This window comes from Bos mutus, chromosome 14, assembly GCF_027580195.1.
Source record: "Bos mutus isolate GX-2022 chromosome 14, NWIPB_WYAK_1.1, whole genome shotgun sequence".
Lineage (NCBI taxonomy): Eukaryota > Metazoa > Chordata > Mammalia > Artiodactyla > Bovidae > Bos > Bos mutus.
Genome location: NC_091630.1, coordinates 38,930,863 through 38,955,778, shown reverse-complemented (window position 1 = coordinate 38,955,778; position 24,916 = coordinate 38,930,863). Strand labels below are relative to the sequence as shown.

General features: G+C 38.8%; 1 protein-coding gene across 1 annotated transcript in view; it reads right to left on the bottom strand.

Moving 5' to 3' along the window:
- Positions 1-261: 261 nt before the first annotated feature.
- MRPS28 (mitochondrial ribosomal protein S28) overlaps positions 262-24,916 on the bottom strand; it is a 102,253-nt gene continuing 77,598 nt past the window's right edge. The window contains exon 3 of the mRNA XM_005898574.2: positions 262-680. Coding sequence (XP_005898636.2) covers positions 509-680 — 172 coding nt within the window. The 3' untranslated portion in view covers positions 262-508. The remainder of the gene's footprint in view (positions 681-24,916) is intronic.

Here is a 24,916-nt window from a genome sequence, read left to right as displayed (position 1 = left end):
TTGACTCATTTCCCTGATGCTGAGCACCTTCTCATGTAACTCTTGGCCATCTGTATGTCTTTTTCGGAAAAACGTCTATTCAGATCCTCTGCCCCTTCTGCTGTATTTTTGTCCTTAGCACTCATCACCATCTAACATGCTATTTATTTTACTTACTTGTCAATTTCCCCAGCCAAAGGTAAGCCCTAACAGGCAAGCAATTTCATCTGATTTGTTTACCACTGTTTCTTTTGTATTTAGAACAGTGGCATACACATAGTGAACACTCAAAACATATTTATTGAATGACAGAATTTCTCAGTACAGTTTATGCTTTCCCAATAAAAGGAAAGAACGGGCATAAAAACAGGGGGAGGGGAGATACAGCTAAAGAAAATTCTAACAAATAAGAGCTATAATTATAGCTTTCATTTACCATGTCTTTTTCTAATCATTTATTCATAATTGTCTAATTGTGTTCTTGAATATCTGCATTCAACATAAAAGGAGTGAATGCACTCAGCAAAGTTCATTTATTTTCCCGACGTTCCTCTTTTGATTTTGAGTCTTTACTCTCCTGGAGTCCTAACAGAACTGCTTCAGCCTCTAGGATGGTTGTATCTGTTGTCGCTCCCAGGAACCTGGATGTAAGTTCAAGATCTAATAGTCGCAGCCGGACTCTGGTTCCTTTCTGGTATTTCCTAAATAGTAAGAAAAAAATGCCATTAATTCTTCATATCATAAAATGAACAACTAAAATCAAACTCAAGTTCTAATTCTAATTTGTGTTGGCTCCAGATAAGGAAATTAACAGTAGTATCAGGGAAATAGTTGTTTCTGACAGAAAAGTTATTTAGTTGTATCAGAATTTTTATGTTAAAGTCACCTTTAAAGATTTTATAACTGAAATGAAAATGTATTCCAGACTGAAATTCAAACAAGTTGGTCCTTGAAACTGACATTTATTTTAATGTCATTCATTTTTAAAGTCAAAGAGTATCAAGGGGAAAAAATGTTTTCAGAAACATTTTGTCTTCTAAAATTAGTATCTTCTTTGAAAAACAAAATGGAAAAAAGTCTCACTACAAAATACTTACTATAGGGGATTGACTGCACTGTAATTAAAATATAACGCTGGCCCCACAATGTATGATGGCTCCATTTGGTAAAAATAAAAATATTCAAGTATTTCACAATCCCAAGTGAAAACTGATGCTCATTTAGCTTTCTTCCTTGATCAATCATTTTAAGAGCTTAATATCAACATTACGAAAAGGTACAGAGAGTGAAAATATTGCTACTGAATGAAAATCTCAACTCTTTCTTAAAAACATCTACATATACACCTCAAGTGCTCTAAGGTAATTTTAAAATTAAAATAATTTTATATAAACAGAAAATGAAGAAACAGAGTTCTCCCAAAAAGAGAAAATGATTTTGGTAGACCATACAGTGAATAGCCTCCACATAATGTTTGATTAGGTATTCTGGAGGAATTTATAGGTGATTCATCAAGTAAACCTGTAGGTTATTTGGCTTTTTTCTAAGTCATTTTTCTTTCTGATTAGAGAACAAAATGTCCTTCTGTAAAATTAGAAAAATCACAACGTCAGTCACACTTCCTAGTCTTTCTATATGTATATTTATATATATGTACGTGGGTGTGTGCATGTGATGGCACAGATCATACTTCTTTGTTTAAAAAAACTGAAGAGATATCCTAGAATAGCAAGGCCTGGCTTTATACTCTTAGAAAACAGAAATTCCCATCCTACTTCTCTTTGCCTTTTGCACTGCCGCACTGCTTGGACCTTCCTTATGAAAAAATCCTGTTGGTTCCCAGGTATCCAGGTAGAATGTATCAAACGCAGGCCTTGAGAGTTTCGACATTCTCCTTATCAGAATGTCGATTCTGTGACTGGAATTCCCAAGAAAGACAGCGTAGCCAAGTAAGCACAAATGTTAGTGCCCTTCACTCACCTCTATTGGTTATCTGTGTAAACCTCTGGTTTCTCATTAGATCAAATGCTCCCTAAGATTTGTCACTGTGTTTACATCTGCATCCTTCCAGGGCCAAAGCAGCAGGAACGCAAATGTATGTCAACAAATTAACAAGACACTTGCTGACAAAAGCCACCACCTCATCGACAGTCTAGATGCTCCATTCTCTTGGCTTTAGCAGCTGTGTGGCCTGGCTCATTTCCTCAACCTCCCTGAAGTCTGCCTGGCACAGAGCCTGGTGCACTGTGGTTATTAAATGTTAGTTTTCTTCTTCCATTGTTCGGAGTTAGATAATAAACTGACCGTGATAAAGGGGAACAGTGATTTTTTTTCTTTTAATGAAAAGAGTTGAACACGCACAAACACTTGGGACACGCTATCTGGGCATAGTCACACGGAAGGGGCAGCTCTCAGTGGAGACAGTCCTGTGTCTTGTAAATGTTAGCAATCTCCTGTTACAAAAATAAAATCAGAAATACCACGAGTGTCCAGTACGCTTGGTAGTTTATGGAAAGCAAAACTGTCCCTATGTTTAGGTGGGGGAGCCTTTAATAATATGAAAGTTTTGCATTCATCTCTAAAAAGTATGGAAATTCAAGAAGCTACCCAGTGAGTTGGTACCAGAAATGAAAAGTGAGCTGCAGGCCTTTACGTGTGCTGAATGAATCAAGAATCACCCACACTGTGCACTGAACAACAACAACAAAAACACCTCTAGAAGATTCTCTGACTTCAGTTGTCTGGAAGTAGCTGTTTCTACTTTTATGGTACTTACTTTTCCCTGTGCATTATTTCTATGTGTCATCTTCCCTAGCAGACCATAGCTCATTAAGGGCAGGGCTTTTATCTCATCCATCCCTCTCATAGTACCCAGAGGAGACCTATACATTTCACACACCAGAAGCAACCGCAGTGCTCCTTAAAAATGCACATGAGGAAGCAACCCCAGAGAGTGAGTTGGCAGATCTGGGGTGGGACTCAGGAATTTGCTTTTTTTGTTGTTAAGAGTTATGTTTCATTCGGTGGGAATTTTTAGGACTTCACGCCTGGGAGACAGCATTTCAGGTAACCCTGAGAGAACTGCTCTGAGGAGGCGGGGGCATGGAGGGGCAAGGAGAGGGGAGGAGTCAGGTTATACAGAAGTTTGCAACAAAGGGTGGGTAGTCTGAACATCAAAAGTATTTTTATGAATTAAGAAAACCAGATTATCTCAAAAGTTAAGGAATTTAGTGCTTTCTACTTTTCTACGTATGGGAAGATTCAAGTGTTGGGGCTCATTGAAATCATTCCTTCCACAGGCATCTCAGTGATCTGGGGCCAGTATGCTGAGATTTTTCACATCCTGAATTCTTCAGTGCTCACCTAGGGAGGGGCTGCAGGGGAATTTGCCTTTTTAAAGCTCCCCAGGTAAGCAGATGTAGTCTTCTCTGATCAGCATTTGAGAAAAATCTGGCCTAGAACCACCTGTATTATATACAACGCACGGCATCCAACATACATACAAAGGGCCAGTAAAACGAGGACCTCTGACGCACTTTGCAGCCGCCGTGAACAGCCTTTCAGAGTAACAGATGTTCTCCACAAGTGATGACAAAACCAACAAACCTCAGGATGAGTAATTTAGACTAACCAAATAAAATAAAGCCAGGCAATGACAGCATAGAAAGGAGAAACGCGCCTTAAGAGAGTCCCTTGAACAAAGCCTGGTGACCACTGGGGCGGGACTGACTCTCGCACACACAGACGGTTCCCTCTGAGAAACCCAGGATGCAGAAAGGTTGGTAGTCCTCACTCACAGGAACAGCAGCCACACCATTAACGTGGAGTTTATCCTTGCTTTAAGTTTGAAATACTTCATTAGAGGGAAGTAAAGAAATGACTGATATATTTCAGAGAACTCCATTTCCGCCAATGTAATTTGAGGTGACCCTCCAGTACTGCAGTCTTTGATAATCACTTATACCACTTAGTCTTCCCATTTGGGTTTCCATTGTTTCACATAACAAGATTTAAAATAAATATGCCAGTACACTCCTTCCCCAAGACTGCATTGCTCATACAGTTTCCAAATGCTCCTTTTAGTCAAAGATTTTGGCCTAAGTATAAATATCCAGAAAATGCAATGAGGTGGTGAAGACTGTAGACTCTGGAGCCAGATGATTAGAAACATGCCCAGCTCCACCCCTAAACATGCAGCTCTGAGCTAGTTACTTCATCTCTATTTCAGTTTCCTCATTTGTAAAATTGAAATAATAATTATGGGTTTCCCTAGTGTCTCAGATGACACCAGACGAACTTCCAGGTGAACTTCCAGATGTTCAACCTGGTTTTAAAAAAGGCAGAGAAACCAGAGATCAAATTGCCAATATCTGCTGGATCATCGAAAAAGCAAGAGAGTTCAAGAAAAACATCTACTTCTGCTTTACTGACTATGCCAAAGCCTTTGACTGTGTGGATCACAATAAACTATGGAAAATTCTGAAAGAGATGAGAATACCAGACCACCTGACCTGCCTCTTGAGAAACCTATATGCAGGTCAGGAAGCAACAGTTAGAAATGGACATGGAACAACAGACTGGTTCCAAATAGGAATAGGCGTACATCAAGGCTGTATATTGTCACCATGCTTATTTAACTTCTATGCAGAGTGCATCATGAGAAACACTGGGCTGGAAGAAGCACACGCTAGAATCAAGATTGCCAGGAGAAACATCAATAACCTCAGATATGCAGATGATACCACCCTTATGGCAGAAAGTGAAGAACTAAAGAGCCTCTTGTTGAAAATGAAAGAGGAGAGTTAAAAAGTTGGCTTAAAGCTCAACATCCAGAAAACAAAGATCATGGCATCTGGTCCCATCACTTCATGGCAAATAGATGGGGAAACAGTGGAAACAGTGGCTGACTTTATTTTGGGGGGCTCCAAAACCACTGCAGATGGTGATCACAGCCATAAAATTAAAAGACGCTTACTCCTTGGAAGGCAAGCTGTAACCAACCTAGACAGCATATTAAAAAGCAGAGACATTACTTTGTCAACAAAGGTCCATCTACTCAAGGCTATGGTTTTTCCAGTAGTCATATATGGATGTGAGAGTTGGACTGTAAAGAAAGCTGAGCACCGAAGAATTGATGCTTTTGAACCGTGGTGTTGGAGAAGACTCTTTAGAGTCCCTTGGACTGCAAGGAGATCCAACCAGTCCATTCCAAAGGAGATTAGTCCTAGGTGTTCACTGGAAGGACTGATGTTGAACCTGAAACTCCAATACTTTGGCCACCTGATGCGAAGGGCTGACTCATTTGAAAAGACCCTGATGCTGGGAAAGATTGAGGGCAGGAGGAGAAGGGGTCAACAGAGGATGAGATGGTTGGATGGCATCACCGACTCAATGGATATGAGTCTGGGTAAACTCCAGGAGTTGGTGATGGACAGGGAGGCCTGGAGTGCTGCAGTTCATGGAGTTGCAAAGAGTCAGACGCGACTGAGCGACTGAACTTAACTGAACTGGTGTCTCAGACAGTAGAGTCGGCCTGCAGTGCGGGAGACCCATGTTTGATCCCTGGGTCAGGAAGATCCTCTGGAGAAGGAAACAGCAACCCACTCCATTATTCTTGCCCAGAAAATCCCATGGATGGAGGAGCCTGGCAGGCTACAGCCCATGGAGTCACAAAGAGTCGGACAGGACTGAGTGACTTCACTTTCAGGTTACTATGAGCATAAAATGAGTTAACACACCTGCCAAGTCCTTATACATGCTCAATAAATGTTGGCTGCCATCATCAATCACCAACACTACCACCACCATCACCATCAAAACAAACCCAGTGACAGCAGATGTTCCAGCTTTGGCATGATGGAGGGTACAAGAACAGTCTCAAGGGATATAGGTAGATGTAAGGCTGATTCACTTTGCTATACATCAGAAACGTCAGCAGTGTAAAGCAACTATACTCCAATTAAAAAAATTATGACTACCAGAAAAAAAATAAGAACACTCCCAGATATAATTTCAAGTTATAATTAAATCAGTTAAAGGATTTCTACAGACAGTAAGCTTTGGGGATGAGTTTTCTTTCAATAATTTGCTTTGATTCAAATCTTACTTATTTTAATAGTATAAACATTCCTCTCTTAAAATACATTATAAATGTCCTACCAAAAAGAAAAAAATTATTTAAAATGAATGTTGAATTTCTTTTGAGGATGTGAGGCAAACTAGCACTGAACAAAAGCAAGTAAAACTCACAGAACTACACACCACATTCACGCCACATTTAATGGTCCACACTTCCCTGCCTTAGCTATATTATACCTGAAAACAACAAAGTAGAAATATATGGTGAGTCACAGAAGGGTCACAGTGACTCATCCACTCTAGTGTTCTTTTTGACAGGGGCTCAATGAACACTGAGGGGCAGGCAGAGCTGTCTAATTTTACCTTCTCCTACCACTCCTTAATTCTTGATGGAGTTCAGTGAATCTATTTTTAGCACATAACTATTTCTTGGAAGGGGAAGATGATCCTTTCAATAGGTTCATAATTTTTCTTCTTCTTTTAAAATTGACCATTTCAATAGCAGACTTAACTTCGAACCTGTCAAATATCCCTTTCTTTATAGAACTGACTCGACTTCCTCTGTCTTCTATGTGTCTTAGTCACTTGGTCATGTCTGACTCTTTGTGACCCCATGAACTGTAGCCCGCCAGACTCCTCTGTCCCTGGAATTCTCCAGGCAAGAATGCTGGAGTGGGTTGCCATTCCCTTCTCCAGGGGATCTTCCTGACTCAGGGATTGAACCTGGGTCTCTTGCATTGTAGGAGGATTCGTTACCATCTGAGCCACCAGGGAAGCCCTTCTCTATAATGAGGTTTTATTCTTCTTTTGGACTTCCAAGGAGGCACAGTTGGTAAAGAATCTACCTGCCAATGCAGGAGATGCAAGAAACACAGGTTTGATCCTTGGCTTGGGAAGATCCCCTGAAGGAGGAAATGGCAAACCATTCCCATATTCTTGCCTGGAAAATTCCATGGACAGAGGAGCCTTGGCATGTCCATGGGGTGCATGGGGTCACAAAGAGTCAAACACTACTAAGCATGCACGCACAAAAAATTATTCTTTTAATCAGTTTTCCCTCATTCTTTTATTTTATCAGTGGACTCTTCCTTCTAAAAGTCACACAAATGCCCATAAATATAACTGGGGTACAATTTCAAGAGGTTCACAGATTACCTGAAGGTCATCTACGGACCTCTAAGATTAAGAAGTTCTTTTTTTTTTTTTTTAGGTCCCATTTGTTTATTTTTGCTTTTATTTCCAATATTCTGGGAGGTGGGTCATAGAGGATCCTGCTGTGATGTATGTCAGAGAGTGTTTTGCCTATGTTCTCCTCTAGGAGTTTTATAGTTTCTGGTCTTACGTTGAGATCTTTAATCCATTTTGATTAAGAAGTTCTGTTCTAGATTTTAAGTCTGTTTATATTTCTGGATATAATATAATTATATAATATAATTGGGAAAGGAGTACGACAAAGCTGTATATTGTCACCCTGCTTATTTAACTTATATGCAGAGTACATCATGTGAAATGCCAGGCTAGGTGAATCACAAACTGGAATTAAGATTGTTGGGAGAAACAGATATGCAGATGATACCACTCTAATGGCAGAAAATGAAGAGGAACTAAAGAGCCTCTCAAAGAGGGCGAAAGAGGAGAGTGAAAAAGCTGGCTTAAAACTCAACAGTAAAAAAAATACCCTAAGATCATGGCATCCAGTCCCATCACTTCATGGAAAATAGAAGGGGAAAAAGTGGAAACAGTGACAGATTTTATTTTCTTGGGCTTCAAAATCACTGTGGACAGTGACTGCAGCCAGGAAATTAAAAGATGCTTGCTCCTTGGAAGAAAAGCTATAACAAACCTAGAGAGTGTATTCAAACATTGTTTTGCCAACAAAGGTCTGGAGAGTCAAAGCTATGGTTTTTCCAGTAGTCGTGTACAAATGTGGAGTTGGACCACAAAGAAGGCTGAGTGCCGAAGAGTTGATGCTTTCGAACTGTGGTGCTGGGAGAAGACTCCAAAACCCCCTTGGACAGCAAGATCAAACCAGTCAGACCGAAAGGAAATTAACCCTGGATGTTCACTGCAAGGACTGATGCTGAAGCTGAAGCTCCAATCTCTAGTCACCTTATGAAAAGAGTCAATTCATGGGTAAAGACTCTGATGCTGGGAAAGATTGCTGGCAGGAGGAGAAGGGGGTAACAGAGGATGAGATGGTTGGATGGCATCATCGACTCAATGGACATGAGTTTCAGCAAACTGCAGAGATGGTGAAGGACCGGGAAGCCTGGCGTGCTGCAGTCCATGGGGTTGCAAAGAGCTGGACACGGCTGAGGTATGTTGTGTCCAACAACAATCAATGAACAACAACAATAAATAGTTTTTGAGGTAAAAGGAATGGGTTCTCATTCTATCTACACGACAACATGGCCTTATAATTATTTCTGTTGTTTTATTTCCAGTGTGTTTCTTAAGGAGACTTAGGACTTCAGGCAACAAGCTCACCGGGCCACTGCTTGCAGCCACACAGCTGTAAGTGGGACAGCCAACCTCTACCACAGCCTCATTTTCTAGTGTAAATAAGACAAAAGTTCACAGCATATGTAAGGAAAGATGGAATTTTTCTTTTATTACCCCTGGTCACTTCCGTAAGTCTAACCCTATTATGAATGAATAAGGACAAGTCTTAAAGAGAATTAGGTGCACAGCAGCACAATATTTTCAATTAAAAAAATATGGAACAGGGTAGGGAGGAGGTATAAATTAAGAGTTTGGGATTAGTAGATACAAACTGCTGCTGCTGCTGCTAAGTCACTTCAGTCGTGTCCGACTCTGTGTGATCCCATAGACGGCAGCCCACCAGGCTCCCCCGTCCCTGGGATTCTCCAGGCAAGAACACTGGAGTGGGTTGCCATTTCCTTCTCCAATGCATGAAAGTGAAAAATGAAAGTGAAGTCGCTCAGTCATGTCTGACTCTTCGCAACCCAATGGACTGCAGCCTACCAGGCTCCTCCCTCCATGGGATTTTCCAGGCAAGAACACTGGATGTAAAATAAATAAACAACATGGTCCTACTGTATAGAGAACTATATTCAATATCTTACAATAAACTATAATGAAAAAGAATAAGAAAAAATATATAACTGAATCACTTTGCTGTATACCAGAAACTAATACAATATTGTTAATTATCAGTTCAGTTCAGTTGCTCAGTTGCATCCGACTCTTTGCAACCCCATGGACTGCAGCATGCCAGGCCTCCCTGTCCATCACCAACTCCTGGAGTTTACCCAAAGTCATGTCCTCTGAGTCGGTGATGTCATCCAACCATCTCAGCCTCTGTTGTCCCCTTCTCCTCCTGCCTTCAATCTTTCCCAGCATCAGGGTCTTTTCAAATGAGTCAGTTCTTTGCATCAGGTGGCCAAAGTACTGGAGTTTCAACTTCAACATCAGTCCTTCCAAAGAATATTCAGGACTGATTTCCTTTAGGATGGACTGGTTGGATCTCCTTGCAGTCCAAGGGACTCTAAAGAGTCTTCTCGAACACTACAGTTCAAAAGCACAAATTCTTTGGAGCTCAGCTTTCTTTATAGTTCAACTCTCACATCCATACATGACTACTGGAAAAACCATAGCCTTAAGTAGATGGAACTTCGTTGGCAAAGTAATGTCTCTGCTTTTTAATATGCTGTTAGATTGGTCATAACTTTCCTTCCAAGGAGTAAGCGTCTTTTAATTTCATGGCTGCAATCACAATTTGCAGTGATTTTGGAGCCCCCCAAAATAAAGTAAGCCACTGTTTCCCCATCTATTTGCCATGAAGTGATGGGACCAGATGCCATGATCTTAGTTTTCTGAATGTTGAGCTTTGAGCCAACTTTTTCATTCTCTTCTTTCACGTTCATCAAGAGGTTCCTCACTTTAATTAAAAAATAAAAAACATGGGAAAAATTAAATTAAAATATGTATGCAACAAAAGAATAGGCTTAAGATGACAATCTTAAGAAGTTGAAGGAGGCTACCATCTTGAATATTTATACCAAATATTTATATCAAGATGTATTGGAAATGTTCAGAGGTGCTGTTTGGTTGTCACAAAGATCAGGCTGACATCTAGCAGGCATGGATGGGATGGAGACATTGTGTAATGCAAGGAACTCTTCCATGCAAGAGCTGTCCTACTAGCCATTGACAGCGGTGAAAAATCTGCTTGCAATGATCTAAGCCTGGAACTCTGTCTGCTAAATATTTTTTATAGGTTGTTTTTTTTAAAAATAAGAGTTTAAGTGAACACTATATTTTCAAGAATGAGATTACAATGTAAATTAAGGGAAGACTGATTTTGTCCAGAATGTTACCAAGAGTTGTTCACAATTTCAGAAAAATCACACTGTCATAAGCAACACCGTCATTTCATTTTTGTGTCTTGCTACATGGGTTAAGGGCTTCCCCGGTGGCTCTAGTGGTAAAGAACCCACATGCCAATTTCAACCTGTAAGAGATGTAGGTTCGACCCCTGGGTCAGGAAGATATCATGCAGAAGGGCATGACAACCCACTCCAGTATTCTTGCCTGGAGAATCCCATGGACAGAGGAGCCTAGGGGGTTATAGTCCATGGGGTTGCAAAGAGTCGGACACAACTGCAGTGACTTGGCATGCAGACACACACACATGGGTTAAATGTATCTTCTTTACGGCTTCAACTTTTGCTTATTCTTTGTACTGGGAGGAGATCAGTCTCCTCTATACCTGATGTCTATAAATATACAATTTATCTTCTTGGCTTTCAATGGAATACGTTGATAAAACTCGGCTTCCCTCCTAGCTAAGCTGGTAAAGAATCTGCCTGCAATGCAGGAAACCCAGGTTCGATCCCTGGGTCAGGAAGACCCCCTGGAGAAGGAAATGGCAACCCACTCCAGTATTCTTGCCTGGAGAATACCCATGGACAGAGGTGCCTGGTGGGCTTCAGTCCATGGGGTTGCCCAGAGTTGGACATGACTGAGTGACTAAGAACACTGGCATACATACCTACTACCCAAAATTATACAATTTATCTTCTTGACTTTCAATGGAATACATTGATAAAACTTAATTAAAACATCAACAATTCCAAAACATAACTTTCTATAATGACAGAAACATTCTATATAATGTGGTCATGGAACACTTGAAATATAACTAATGTGGAGAGGAACCAATTTTCTAATTTTATGTAATTTGAATTAAATTTAAACAGCCGCTTGACAGTGCAACTGTAGACAACTTCAAATTGACAATAAAAATAGTAAAATACTTGTCTTACAAATATATAAGCATAATCACTGACAGAAACGCTGGTTTTACCAGAAAAATAGCACTTTGAAGTAATTTGTTATAATAAATAGCTATTCCTAATTAGATTCCAGCAAGACTAAACCATCAAATCCATGCTTGCCATTTCTAACTTCTCATGTGTTTCTTTCCATTCTGTTACCTTTTATATTTTCCCTCATATCTGTGTGACACTGTACTAGACACATAGCAATTGAACTGTCTTTTAGATATTTAGAGGTTAAAACAAAATTCCCTGTAAAGATAGCTTACTCCACGTTATAGGTAGAAAATTAAGATACATGAAGTCATTTGCCAATACCACAAAGTTGTATAAGACGATTTACAGATTTTTTTTCCTCTTCCTTTTCTTCAGTTCTCAATTACCTTGACTTCTTCCAAGAACTGTAAACCTAATCCCTTTGGGAGTGATAAGAAGTTACTACTTCATGTAGTCTCATAATGTCATCCCTTTGAAATAAAATGTAAACCATGTTGCTGTCACCCAAGTAATTGTTTTAATTAGAAAAATGGTTACTTTCAGTGGTAACAAATAATAAATTATATATATATATAAAAAAAACCTGAATGACTTCATGCAAGGTTGTCTATTTTTTATACCCTTTTTTAATTAGGAGGAAAAAAAAACCTTAGATATTAGTTTTTCAGAAATGCTGTATTTCATATTAGAACCGTTGAGTACTGCTGTCTTGAAAGCGAATAGGACGTCTCCAATGAGTACGTTCAAAATGAAAATAGCCCATGTTTTCACTGGTCAATGTGTTTCTTTAACTTTGAACGCTTGCCTCTGCTGGATCTTTGTGAATTCCAGCCTAAACGGATTCAATCTCAGGCTCCACCACAACTGCTCTCTTCCAATGTGCACTTTCGCAGACCATATGCTGCAGTAAGTGAGTCTGCATGTCTGAGCTGTTTAGGAAAAGGGCAATTAAATCTGGTTTTGCATTTCTGTATTAAGGACATGGTTTAAAAACTTTCCTTTGGAGGGGGTTTTGACATTCTTTCCACAGACATTCTTTAACATCTGTCAGTGCAGGCTGCTGACGGTTCTCATAGACTTAAAATAGAGACAGTGTCTTGACTAGTTCTTTGATATACATAAATTAAATAATACAAAGTCGACAAATACAAGTCTTGGATTGAATCTCAGTATCCAAAGAGAATTTCGTAAGGAATTCTGCCTTTGGAAGTCAATTTAGCTGCCTTACTATAATCAAAGTTCACAGAGATTTCAAGAACAGTTGTTTTCAAATCATTAACCATCTATGTTTTCATCCCAACAAGTTAAAATATTTTAGAACTTTTCCTGATTTTCTTGTGATTTGTTATTTTAAAGTTTTAATACTTTGGGAGTAAAATTTTCTTTTCTTTTTTGGAGAGAAACAGCTAAGATATCTTTAATGGTTTAATTACTCCCTATTTGTTTTTTCTAATTCGTACAAACATTCACAGTAATGCTGGCCTCTCTGTGAAGCCACACTTTGCATGTGTGTGCCCGTGCACGCATCTGTAAGGGAGAGTGCCTGCACAGGAGCGTGAAGGGATGTGTGTATTGTGTTCTCCTTTAATTGAACTCTCTGGGCATCAACTTCCCCATCTTTGAAAAGCATAATCTTAGAATAGACCTAAGGTCTTCTGCAGTTCAATGATTTTATTCTACTTTTATACAACTTAGAGTGCTTGAAAACTCATACAGTGCCGAGAGCTACTGAGTGCAAAACTGATTCAATATACGTACAAAATGCAAAATGTTAAGGCTTTTTATTAGCTACACATGATATTATTATAGTCTTAAATAAAATAAGTAAAATTGTATATGCAGGCTCTTTGGTATATTTCAGATGTGTCTCCTTTTTTCAAATGCCATCCACTGGGTTTCTTTGACTGTGTTTCTAGTCTGCTGCTTCTTTCTGCTCAGTTTGTAGGATGCCTATGAGATTGACTCACCACCATACTAACTATTCTGTCTTATCAAGCACAACAGCCACAGTTAAAAAATAAAGGTAGAAAGTGCTAGCTTTCTATAAGTCCAATAATTATAACTCCAATAATTCAACTGATTAAAATTTAAATTATTGTTCATAATGCTAAAATGTACTTCCTCAAATTGCAATCATCCTGGAATTTAATCTTTTTCTGCAACTCTACGATAAATGTATGATTTTGTTTTTCCCTTAAACCAAACGCTTTTTAACCTTGCCTTGCTAGTTAGTACCACAAACAAGCTTTTATCTCTTGTTCAAACATTGATTTATTTTATGAAATGAAACATTTTTAAACTTCCAATAAAATATTTCACTTTTTAATAATGTGGAACATGCATACAATGTAATATATTACATATAGCATAAATAATGATAGTTATAAACTTTTCTTAGAGTTAGCAAAATAAGATGTGTCAAGAAATTAGGGAAAGAAATATCCTAAAACCTAATGACTATATAGAGTCTATTTTTATTTTTGAAAAAAAAAAAAATGTGTTGCTAGTCAGAATATACATATGCAATAAAAAAAGAATATATATATTTGGAAGGACAAAAAAATCCAAAGGAAACAGAAGGAATAAATGCCTTCAGGTACCTGAGATATGCTGATAACTAACATTAGATCAAAGCTGGAACTAGAATTAGAGCATCTAAGCAAAAAAAGGATATACCTTGTGGTATACAAGTTTTGTTTTATGAGAGAAGAAAATGTATACTTTTATTGTCAGAGATAAGTTTAGTCAGGGTCCAGCAGAGGAAGGAATATGAGTTTTAAAATGTCATAGAAAGGTCTAGATTTGACCATGACTGAGTATGAGACACTTAGCTCGTATGGACTGCTTGCCTGAGTGCTCAGTGCTCAGTTGCTCAGTCATGTCCGACTCTGAGATCCCATGGACTATAGCCTGCCAGGCTCCTCTGTCTATGGAATTTTTCAGGCAAGAATACTGAGTGTTGTTACTTCCTATTCCAGAGGATCTTCCCGACCTGGGGATTGAATCCCCGCCTCCTGCATCTCCTGCGTTGGCAGGTGTATTCTTTACCACGGAGCCACCTTGAAAATCTTGGACTGCTTACTTAGCTGTGAAGTGAGTATATAACACTTGGTAAAGCTGCTGAGATGCTTAACACATTATGGCACATAGTACATACTCAATAAATAATAGGTATTATGAAATTCATTACACTGATTCTTATATATAATATAAAGTGTAACAGATAACTAAAAGGATAATAATTTCAAATATAAACTAGAACATCGCTCAAATGGACAAGTCTGACAGCAGCCTTCAATATATACAAAAGAAACAAAAGGAAGACAAAACTGACTGAAGGCATTCTTTGAGTCTGAGTTTGGGGCTGAGGGATGAGGATAATAAAATCCAGAAGTTACTTTATAATTTACAGGGACAGACTTGATAACTCTGCAGGGAGTCAGAGCTGAGAGGCAAAACACAATCAATTGGCTGTGGAAGCTTTTTACAGTTTTTTTCTTTCCTTTTTTTATAAAAATACTGATGCCTGGGGTCTAACCCAGACCTATACCATCCAAATCAGTAGGGTGGAGCTGGAGATTCATGCACATTTAGGAAAAACTTCTCAAATGAGTCTGGTTTGAAAAGCATTGGCTACAGTATTGGTAAGTTCTCTGAGTATTTATGAGTATTCATGAGTTCTCAGACATTCTCTGAGTCTCTGTCTCAGTCAAACTCCAGATAAATGGTTCATGGCAGTCAAGGGACCGAGCTGAATCTTGGTCAGTTCAAGCTTTAGTTGCCCTAACAAGTGCATGCAGTGCAGACATTACATAGAAAGTCAAAGTTAGACCTGCACATTTTACATATCAAATATGAGATAAGCAAAGTTGCTTTCCTATTATGAAACTGAAGAGATTAATAATATGTATTTCTCTCTAAACAAGGGGCTTCCCTGAGGGCTCAGATGGTAAAGAACCTATCTGCAATGCAGGAGACCTGGGTTCAATACCTGTGTCAGCAAGATCCTCTGGAGAATGGAATAGCTTTTTACTCACTCCACTATTCTTGTCCGGAGAATTTCATGGACAGAGGAGCCTGAAGGGCTACAGCCCACAGGGTTGCAAAAGAGCTGGACATGACTTAGCGACTAAACAACAGCAAAGCACAGGTTCCACATTATATTTCCCACATAAAAAGTCCAGTCTCCTTTCACTTTTCTGACCACATCTAGGGAATTGTCATCTGTTTGGAAAGAAGACAGTCAAAGAATCTTGTAGTATGTAAATGAAAAATTAAGGGAAGGAGCAGTTTGAACAAAAGTAGAAAAGGATCTTATACCTGTCTAAAGAATTTGGAAGTCTTTAATACTAAAGAGGTCACAATATTTATTTTGTGCATCTATTTTGTATGCCTCCAAGAAAGCAGAAATAAGAAAAATAGTTAGAAGTTATAGGGGATGGCAGATTTATGGAAGATTCAGCTTTAATATGAGGAAGAACTTCTAACAGGGTTGGCTGGAAGGGGAACTGGTTGTTTTGTGCATTACTAGAGGAAATCACAGGGAATTTTCATGACAGATGAGCACTGTGGTCAGATGAGCATGGTCATCTCACGATGGAGTTTGAATTAGTAAGGGCTGAATTAGATGACTTCCAAAATTCCTTTCATTTATAAAATTTTATGAGTCTATGACTCAAAATACTTATTAGGTCTCCCACCATCAGGAAGCACAAAAGCTGGAAAGCAAGTTAAAGAAAGAGCAGCCAAACAGAAGGTAGGCCGGGTATGCAGTAAAAAATTTTAAATCAATTTTTAGTGTACCTTTCAGTACTTAACTCTTTCAGAGCATGAAGTACAGTTACTCTCATTAATGACTTACCACCTCCTTTGGTGCCTGGACTTAGTTCTGGATAGCAAGATCTGTTAGGCACAATTAACTTACTCCTCTGGTTTGAATTTAAAACTAAATCATGCTTCTTGACAGCTTGCCAGATGGCCAGCTAAATTTTGTTTCAGATACAATACACACTTAATTGAGCACAAAAAACAAAGATATTTTACCCTTTCTACTTGTCACTTCCCTCTGCTTGGATGGGCTTCCCTTGTGGCTCAGCTGGTAAAGAATCTCCCTGCAATGTAGGAGACCTGGGTTTGATCCCTGGGTTGGGAAGATCCCCTGGAGAAGGGAAAGGCTATCCACTCCAGTATTCTGACCTGGAGAATTCCATGGACTGTATAATCCATGGGGTCACAGTCAGACATGACTTGAGTGGCTTTCACTTTCACTTCACTTCTGCTTGGATACAAGTGAGAAAAGTGACAAATAAGCCAAATACAGCTACCATTTCCTGTTACCTATGGTCCTCTCTTTAATAAATTTGTTAATGTGATACTTTTAAACCTCTACTTTGTAACACCGTGATACACTATACGTAACAGGCATTTGATCACATCTGTGGAAGACTATAATCAATACACTGGAGAAGGAAATGGCAACCCACTCCAGTATTCTTGCCTGGGAAATCTCACAGACAGAGGAGCCTAGCGACCTACAGTCTGTGGAATCACAAAGAGTCGGACACGACTAAGTGATTGAGCACGCGCGCACGCGCACACACACACACACACACGAGTGAATATGTAGTCTCAAGTGCTGCACAAAACTTCTACAACTGGTTCTGCAAACTGGGAGTCTACATTTGACCCCAGTGCATTCCACCACCAGTCATATGTGTCTTAACTGAGCTCCAGTCTCAATGCCACACAGATTTATTCAAAGTCCTGAGAGCAGCCTGCATGTTGTCAGTGGGTTATAGGATGCTGCACATGCTGCCTGATCGCTGGGTCCTTCCTGGCAGAACAGGAATGTGACTGCACAGTGACCAGAGGCTTCTGCTCAGCCAGTTGAAGATTTTTTTTTTTTTTTTGCTTCCAATTTAAAAAAAGTAATTGTTTCCTTTTAACAGCTAAAGAAAGCCACTGTTTATTGGTTTATTGTTCAGTGATAATTAGGACCACGATAACACACTGACAGTGTCTAAAAACAATTTTGTTACCCAATTTACTCATCTTATGCAAACAATTCTATGATCATTATGTAATGCTGGGCAAGTTTATCTTTATTGTAAAAAGGTAATCACCACAGTATCTACCTCCTAGGACTGCTGAGAAGATGTCCAAGAGAATGCAAATAAAGGACAGAGGAAGCGTTCAGTGTGAGTCTAGTTTGGACAGGCCTTGCTTTAACAAAGTGATAGGTCAGGCATATAACTTGTTCCGTTACAAGTAACGCAGGCCTGGCTGTAAGGCTCACTGGGGCCGGTAAGCTGATTTGGCACGTGGGTTGATCTAGGGATAGACATCGGTAGACAAAAACAGTTTTCAAAGACCTCCGGCTCAAAGAAATTAGGTTTAACTTTTGATGGATGTTGATTGCTTATCTACTGGATAAGCAGCTGGACTCTTGATGAAGAAGTGTGTTCCTAGGCCCTAAATGGCCTTTCTGTGGGTAGCAAGACTCCTATGACTAAGGATACAAGAACAGTATATGAACCCTGAGAAAGGCGGCCCACATGAGTGCTTGCCAGGGACCTGGGGCTCCAACCTGTCAGTTTGTTCATTGCTTCATTCATTTGACAAATATTTCTTAAAGGCCCATCTGTGGCAGGCACTCTTCCACATGCTGGAGTAACCAACAAGAAAGACAAGGTTCCAGTGTTCTTTGGCTCATGGAGCTTATGTTGTGGTAGGAAGGAAAAGACAAATAAACAAATCAGACAGGAGTAAGAGCTATGCAGAAAATTAAAATAAAGTGGTATTATAGAGAGGAGACATATAATGGGATGGTGAAGGAAGGAATCTCTGAAGAGTGACATTTCAGTGGAGCCCAGAATGGTAAATCAGGGGCCAGCTGTGTAAAGATGGGGGCAGAGCCTTTCAGGCAGAGGCACAGTGAATTCAAAGGCTCAAAGGCAAGGACAAGTTGGCATGTCTAGAGAAGGCCACTGTGGCTGGAGAGCACCCAGTGACAGGGACACTGGGAGGAGTCATATGGTGGACAGGAAGGCAGGGAGCAGGCCACCCATAGTGCCTCAGATGCCAATGGAAAGGGTGTGGGGAAATGCGCCACCAAATTTGTTTTTAAGATCATTCTGGCTACTCTTCGGAAAGTGAATTGCAGGAGATGAGGATGGAAAGACGCTGGGTGTGGAGGACTGAAGTGCTAAGTAGGAATTTATCCGTGGGCAAGGGTGTTGCACAGATACACCAGTGTTGGCACACCACAATCCAGGCTCAAAGATCTAATCCTACTGATAACGCTGCGTGTCTTGGTTACACTTCATCCAGGATCACAGTAGAACCTGGCTGAACCTTTTAATACACCGCTTGTATTCTTGTTTTAACAAACAATTTATGCCAGTGCAGAGTCATCTACTTCCTGTTATAATTGGCAGAGCCTGGCTGCAAGGTCCTCTGGGCTGGCAAACTGCCTTGGAAATGGAGTCAGATTCTTATGAAGATAGACAGCGGTTGACAAAAGTTTTCAGAGATGTGTGGTGGGATCTGGGGAGGCATGGCTTCTGAGATTTTCTAAAACAATGTCTGCTCCTACATTTGTTTACGGAAGTGCATACTAGTGTGTTTGGGCTGCTGCAACAAAACTAGGTGTTCAAACATCAGGAATTCATTTTCTCACAGTTCTGGAGGCCTGAAGTTCAAGGTCAAGGTTCTGGCTGATCTGGCCTCTGGAAGACTCTCTCTCAGCTTGCAGACTGCTGTGCTCTTGCACACAGCAAGAGAGGACTCACGCGTCTCCCCCTCCTTTTGTTGCAGGAAGGGGGACCCCTTCCAGGGCCCTAAATGGAGCTTTTGCCTAACACATGGAAATGAGCTGTCTGAGGAGAAACACATACTGACAAAGCAAGAGACTTTACTGGGAAGGGGTGCCCAGGTGGAGAACAGGTAGGCAAGGGCACCCCGGACTACTGCTCTGCCACGTGGCTCACAGTCTCGGGTTTTATGGCGATGGGATTAGTTTTGGGGTCTGACCTATCACTCTGATTCAGGGTCCTTCCTGGTGGCACATGCATTGCTCAGCCAAGAGAGATACCAGTGAGAAGGATTCTGGGACGTAGTAAGATATGTGGGGTTTCCTTTTGACCTTTCCTCTACTCTTCTGGTTGGTGGTGGCTTGTTTGTTCCACGTTCCTTACTAGACCCTCCTGCCGTCAAATAACTCATGCAAATATTAATAGTTACTATGGCCCCTGGACTGGGTGGGCAGTTTCAGTCAGTGTGTTTCCCCTAACACTTTTATAAGGACACCAATCCCACTGGATACTAACCCCACCTAACCCTTAATGCCTTAACCTCATCCTGATCTCACTTAACCTTTATTACCTCCTCATAGGCCCTATATAGTCATAATGGGAACCAGGGCTTCAAAATATGAATTTGGGGAAGACAGTTCAGTACATAACAATGTGTTATTATGAATTCTCATTTGTGTGAGTATATGCAAATGTTAAACTTATTTGAAACATATTTATTGCCATTATATGCCAAGGAGGTATTCAGGGTATGAAGAATAAATCTGTGATCTCAAGAAATTTTGCTGTTTATTTGCTCGGTTCTGTCCGACTCTTTTGCGACCCCACAGACTGCAGTCCACCAGGCTCCTCTGTTCATGGGATTTTCCAGACAATAATACCAGAGTGGGTTGCCATTCCCTTCTGCAGGGGATCTTCCTGACCCAGAGATGGGACCCATGTTTCCTGCCTTACAGGATTCTTTACTGCTGAGCCACTTTATATTAGTTCAAAGTGAGTCATTATGCTTTGGGTAATTGATCTCCCATGAGGAGTTCCTTTTTCCTGCTTCCTTTCCCTAAAATATTCCCTCCTCCCCATCTGCCCATACCTCATCCTTGGCCCAACAGTGAAATGTGGAACACTATACTAGAGGTTAGAGGTCATTTATACTAGAGGCCATTTCCTTCTCCAGAGGATCTTCCCAACCCAGGGATCGAACCCAGGTCTCGAACCCAGGTCTTCCGCATTGTAGGCAGACACTTTACCATCTTAGCCACCAGGGAAGTCCATACAAGAGGTAAATTAATGCAGAGAATTCTCTTAGGGGGAAAAATGTCAGGAAACCCATAAGGAGAAGAACTGAAAGTTATGTTAAATTTTAGAGAATGAGTGGGAATTCACCAGTGAGGCAGACAAGAAAATCCAGACCTACCTCAAAACTCAACTTCTATGAAAAAGATTTTCCTTGACAGCCTAAAGACATATATTCTTTTACTGAGTTTCAAGGATAATTATTGTTTGCACAGTTCCTTTGGCCTTTAAAGTACTGCTTTGAGATACAGCTTCTAGTATTATCTTAAATTATTAAGTCTTTCATTATCAATAAGTTTTAATGAGTGTATGCTTATGTTTCTTGAAGGTAAAAAACATATCTGATGAATCGTTCAAGAGTAGTAAATGAACATTCTTTGATTTGACGAGACTGAAAGATGTACAAGAGAGGACTAAGACAGGAGAATTAAGAGCATTACAATCAGGTTCTGACACCTCATTAACAAAGAGAATATTCCTGGTTAATTTCTCTGGGTCTCCAAAAGAGAGTTGATGTTTTTTGCCAAAAGAAAGAGTTGACTAGGTAGGTATCTATGGTTCTGACAAAGTCTATGAATATACAAGTTGAATCTCCATGAACCTTCATGTACACACTAGTTCAATCTCTCATTCAACAACCCTATTTAGTTAGGGGTTTCTTAAAGATACTAGTCTTTACTACTTTAAAAAAAATTTCCTTTGCATTCTCATTCAGATTTTATACAAGCAATTAAAAGTTCATAAAAACTCACCCAATATGATATTTAACATAAACAGGGGGAAGGAAGGAACAACAACAAAAAATTCAATATCAATCCTTCAAGATTAAATGTTAACCTTAAAATACAGTTAACATCTAAGGTAATCGTTCTATTTCAGGCAAACCATATGGAAAATCAGGACAGAAAACACTGGCAAGCAAATTATATACTCACTTTTGCTTTCTAATGATTAGATTTAAAACACATGGTCCAAGCATTTCACAATGTAGTATTTATGTTTAAACAAAAACACACTCCAGCTATACACAAAGAGATTGCTAAAATGTAAAACATGTAAGCCATGCACCTTCTATTTTGTAACAAAAGCTCATCCCAAATGATCCAGTGGGTTGAGAAGAAGCAACTCAATTAAAAAGATATTTTCTACAACAATTCAGAAACAGACTAGTTCAGTAATTATCCAAAAACGGAAGACTTCCATTTGAAAAGCTGGTTACAGTTCTAACTTTACACTCACAAACTCTTTTGTGGGATGATGTGAAACAAATTGGTTGTTAAAAACTAGTGCTTGCAAAAGGAATTCTGATGCCCAAGAAAGGAACAGGCTCCATGACCACAAACCTACGCCAGCTCTTCTACCTTTTCAACAGAGTTTGCCAAGATGAGCGTGTTATTAGCCAGGCTTGGCTGGAACAATCCACTGCCCACAAAGTTACTTTAATGTGCTGTCTCTATTGAAAATCACAGTAATCCAACAATACATCACGATACTTTCCCATCACTGCCGCAATTCCCACCACAGGCAACACTTTGTCTCCAACAAAGAAGCCTCACATTCTACGTCTGCACAAACCCTGATCCTGCCTAGTCCTGTGTGGCTGCCAAGTGGAACATCTGTGTGCTCGACAGTACACAAAACTGGCTCTTTTCTTTTTTCTTTTTCTTACTTTCTGTTTTCTTCTTTTTTATTTCCTAGACAATAAACTGTGTGATTGCTGGTAAGGAAATGGTCTTTCATTCCCTTCCTCTTCCCTTTTATTTATTAGTTTGTTTGTTTAAAGTGACAAACAACTACATCTGCCATTTACCCTTACTTTAATTCTAAATCCCAAAAGCACATTATTTTAAGTCCAAACCCTGATTCTCTACGCGTTTAGACTTGTGATCATCTGAAGAGTATTGACTTTAAAGATAAAGATCCTTAAAGGTATATTAACAGAAAGAACATATTCAATTCTAAGAATATTCTAGAACTTCATTTATATTTACAGAGTGAAAAAAACCCACTAAAAACGGTAGTATACTCATGAGAATAAAAAACTCATAAACTAATGTTCCTTGTAGAAAGTTTACAACAAAAGCTATTATTTCCATAAAATATTACATTTTGATGTTTCATGCCAAAGAAAGACTTTTCTATTATGTTTTTCCTACTATATTTCACCTCAAATCAATATTTGGGCTTAAAAAAGTAAAAGAAATTAAGGCACACCAAGAGACAACTGCACAAAGAATATGACTAGGAATTAACTAGAGAAAAATTACATATTATAAACCAACAACTTCTATCTGCTCCCCAAACAAAAGAGAAAAAAAATGCTCAATTTCATTAGTCATCAAACAGACACAAATTAAATCTGGATACTTTTGCTATCAATATGACTAATATTTAAAAACAGAGTACACAGATTTGCCAAGGACTGGAACAGTAGCAATTTTAAATTAGTACTACCTTTCCAGAGAGCAATTTGGCAGTATGAGTGTTTATATCAACTGGCCCAGCAACTTCACTTTTTGGATTTTATCTAAAACTAGTGAGAAGACAGGCATCCAGATGTCTACTGTAGCTTTATTTAAAATAGAAACAATTTAGAAACAGATAAATATCCAATTATAGAGGCTCTGTTAAATAAATTATGATACATCTCTCTGAGAAGTACTATACAACCAAGAACAATAAAGTTTAAGGGAATATATAATTCATGGCATAGTTGAAAAAATTTATTTCATAGTTAAGTGAAAATAGCAGGTTATAAAATATGATACGTAATGGCAATCCATTTTTTAAAAAATGTATGCCTGCTTAGGAAAAATAAAAAATGTTAATAGTATTTTCTCATGATGATGTAAAAATAAATTTCTCTATTTTATAATAAACTTGCCTTTAGTTTTAAACCAGAAAAAAGTCCCTGAATTATTTCTTCTTAGAAATGATGGCAAATTTTAATTTATTATCATTAAAAAAATAAAGGGTAATTCATTTCTTCTCAAAGATACATTAATATTTTCCCAGGTTTTCAAAACCTGTTCCATTGAAAATCATGTAAAATTTCACATGAAAACAGTATCAAGAAACAGAGGGAATCTGTACAATAATTTCAGATTGAGAATGGAAAAATCTCTTAGATTTATCACTTTAAGTAGAAGTTGGCAATCATACAATTGTAACTCAAAAAGTTTAATGAAGATAGATAGAGCTGACACTGATTTCAGAGCCTGAAAGACCAGTCCATGTGAAATGTATCTCTAATTTCAGTAGATTAAAACAACATAAACAAACAACTATAATTTATGTGTGTCTGCTTATTGACAGAAATGGAATAAATAGAAAATAATGAAGTTTTTTAGTCTTTAATTCAAAGACAATATGGAGAGCGTTTTTTTTCTACCTGTCTTGTCTTATACTACAAAACTAGATTAATAAGGAAGTGACTTTCCAGTTTTATTCTAAAAGATAAAAGGAATTTTCTGCTACTTTATATTTAATATGTTTACTCTCCTCTGACATCTTGCACAGGAGCCAGAAAGCTACAAAGAGAAGATCTGTGAGTTCTGAAAGCAAAGTGTGAGCTTTATCCTTTGAGTTGTACCATTCTTTCACTATGACAAACTCTATAAACTAGTTTTATGCTACAATCACCTGTGTATTTCTTCTGAAAAAAAATAAAGTTAACTGCTAAAATGGCCATACACAAAAAAACGTGTTTGCAAAGCAGCTGTTAAAGAAATGAGACAGACAGAGCTGTACTCTATTAATTGACACCAGTTTACTACGTAGTATTTAAAAGCCATCACTGGAAAAGCAATAAAAAGTGTCCTGCTTTGTGATCTGGATTTCCTCTCACTGGACACAGAGTTCATGTGATGTTTTTAAAGTATTATTATTCTATATGCTAACTTGTCCATCCATTCTTTATGTTCGATATGACCAAATATGTTCATAAGTAAAATTAAAGTTCATAAGTAAACTTATGTTCACTAATATATGCTCAAATACATTCAGAAGTAAAATTAACCCCATGCATTGGAAGTATGGCGTCTTACTCCTGGCTGCCAGGGAAGTCCCAGTCAGTGCTCTTTTTACCAAGTTATCGAGTCAAGAGAAGTAGACTGATACAATGCTGAAATTGTAGGACCCCTTATGGTTGTAGTTTCAGCAGTAACAGCATCAGATCAAAGATACCTTACTTGTTACCAGTGTTTTCCCTCTCCTCAAGACACCTGCAAAGTCCATTTGTTATAGTACAAGTTAGATCCAAACCACATGTTTGATATGAGAATTTATAGATAACTGGACAATGATTTTCTTTTTTTCTTTTTGCAAATCTGTCAAAAAGGCACAGCAGACTGTCAAGTTCTAACCTGACATCCAAAGAAGCTGAACTAACAGATATAAATGGGTTTTCTGTTCAGGGAATTTTTGATTTGACCACATAAACAAATGAAAAAGAAACAA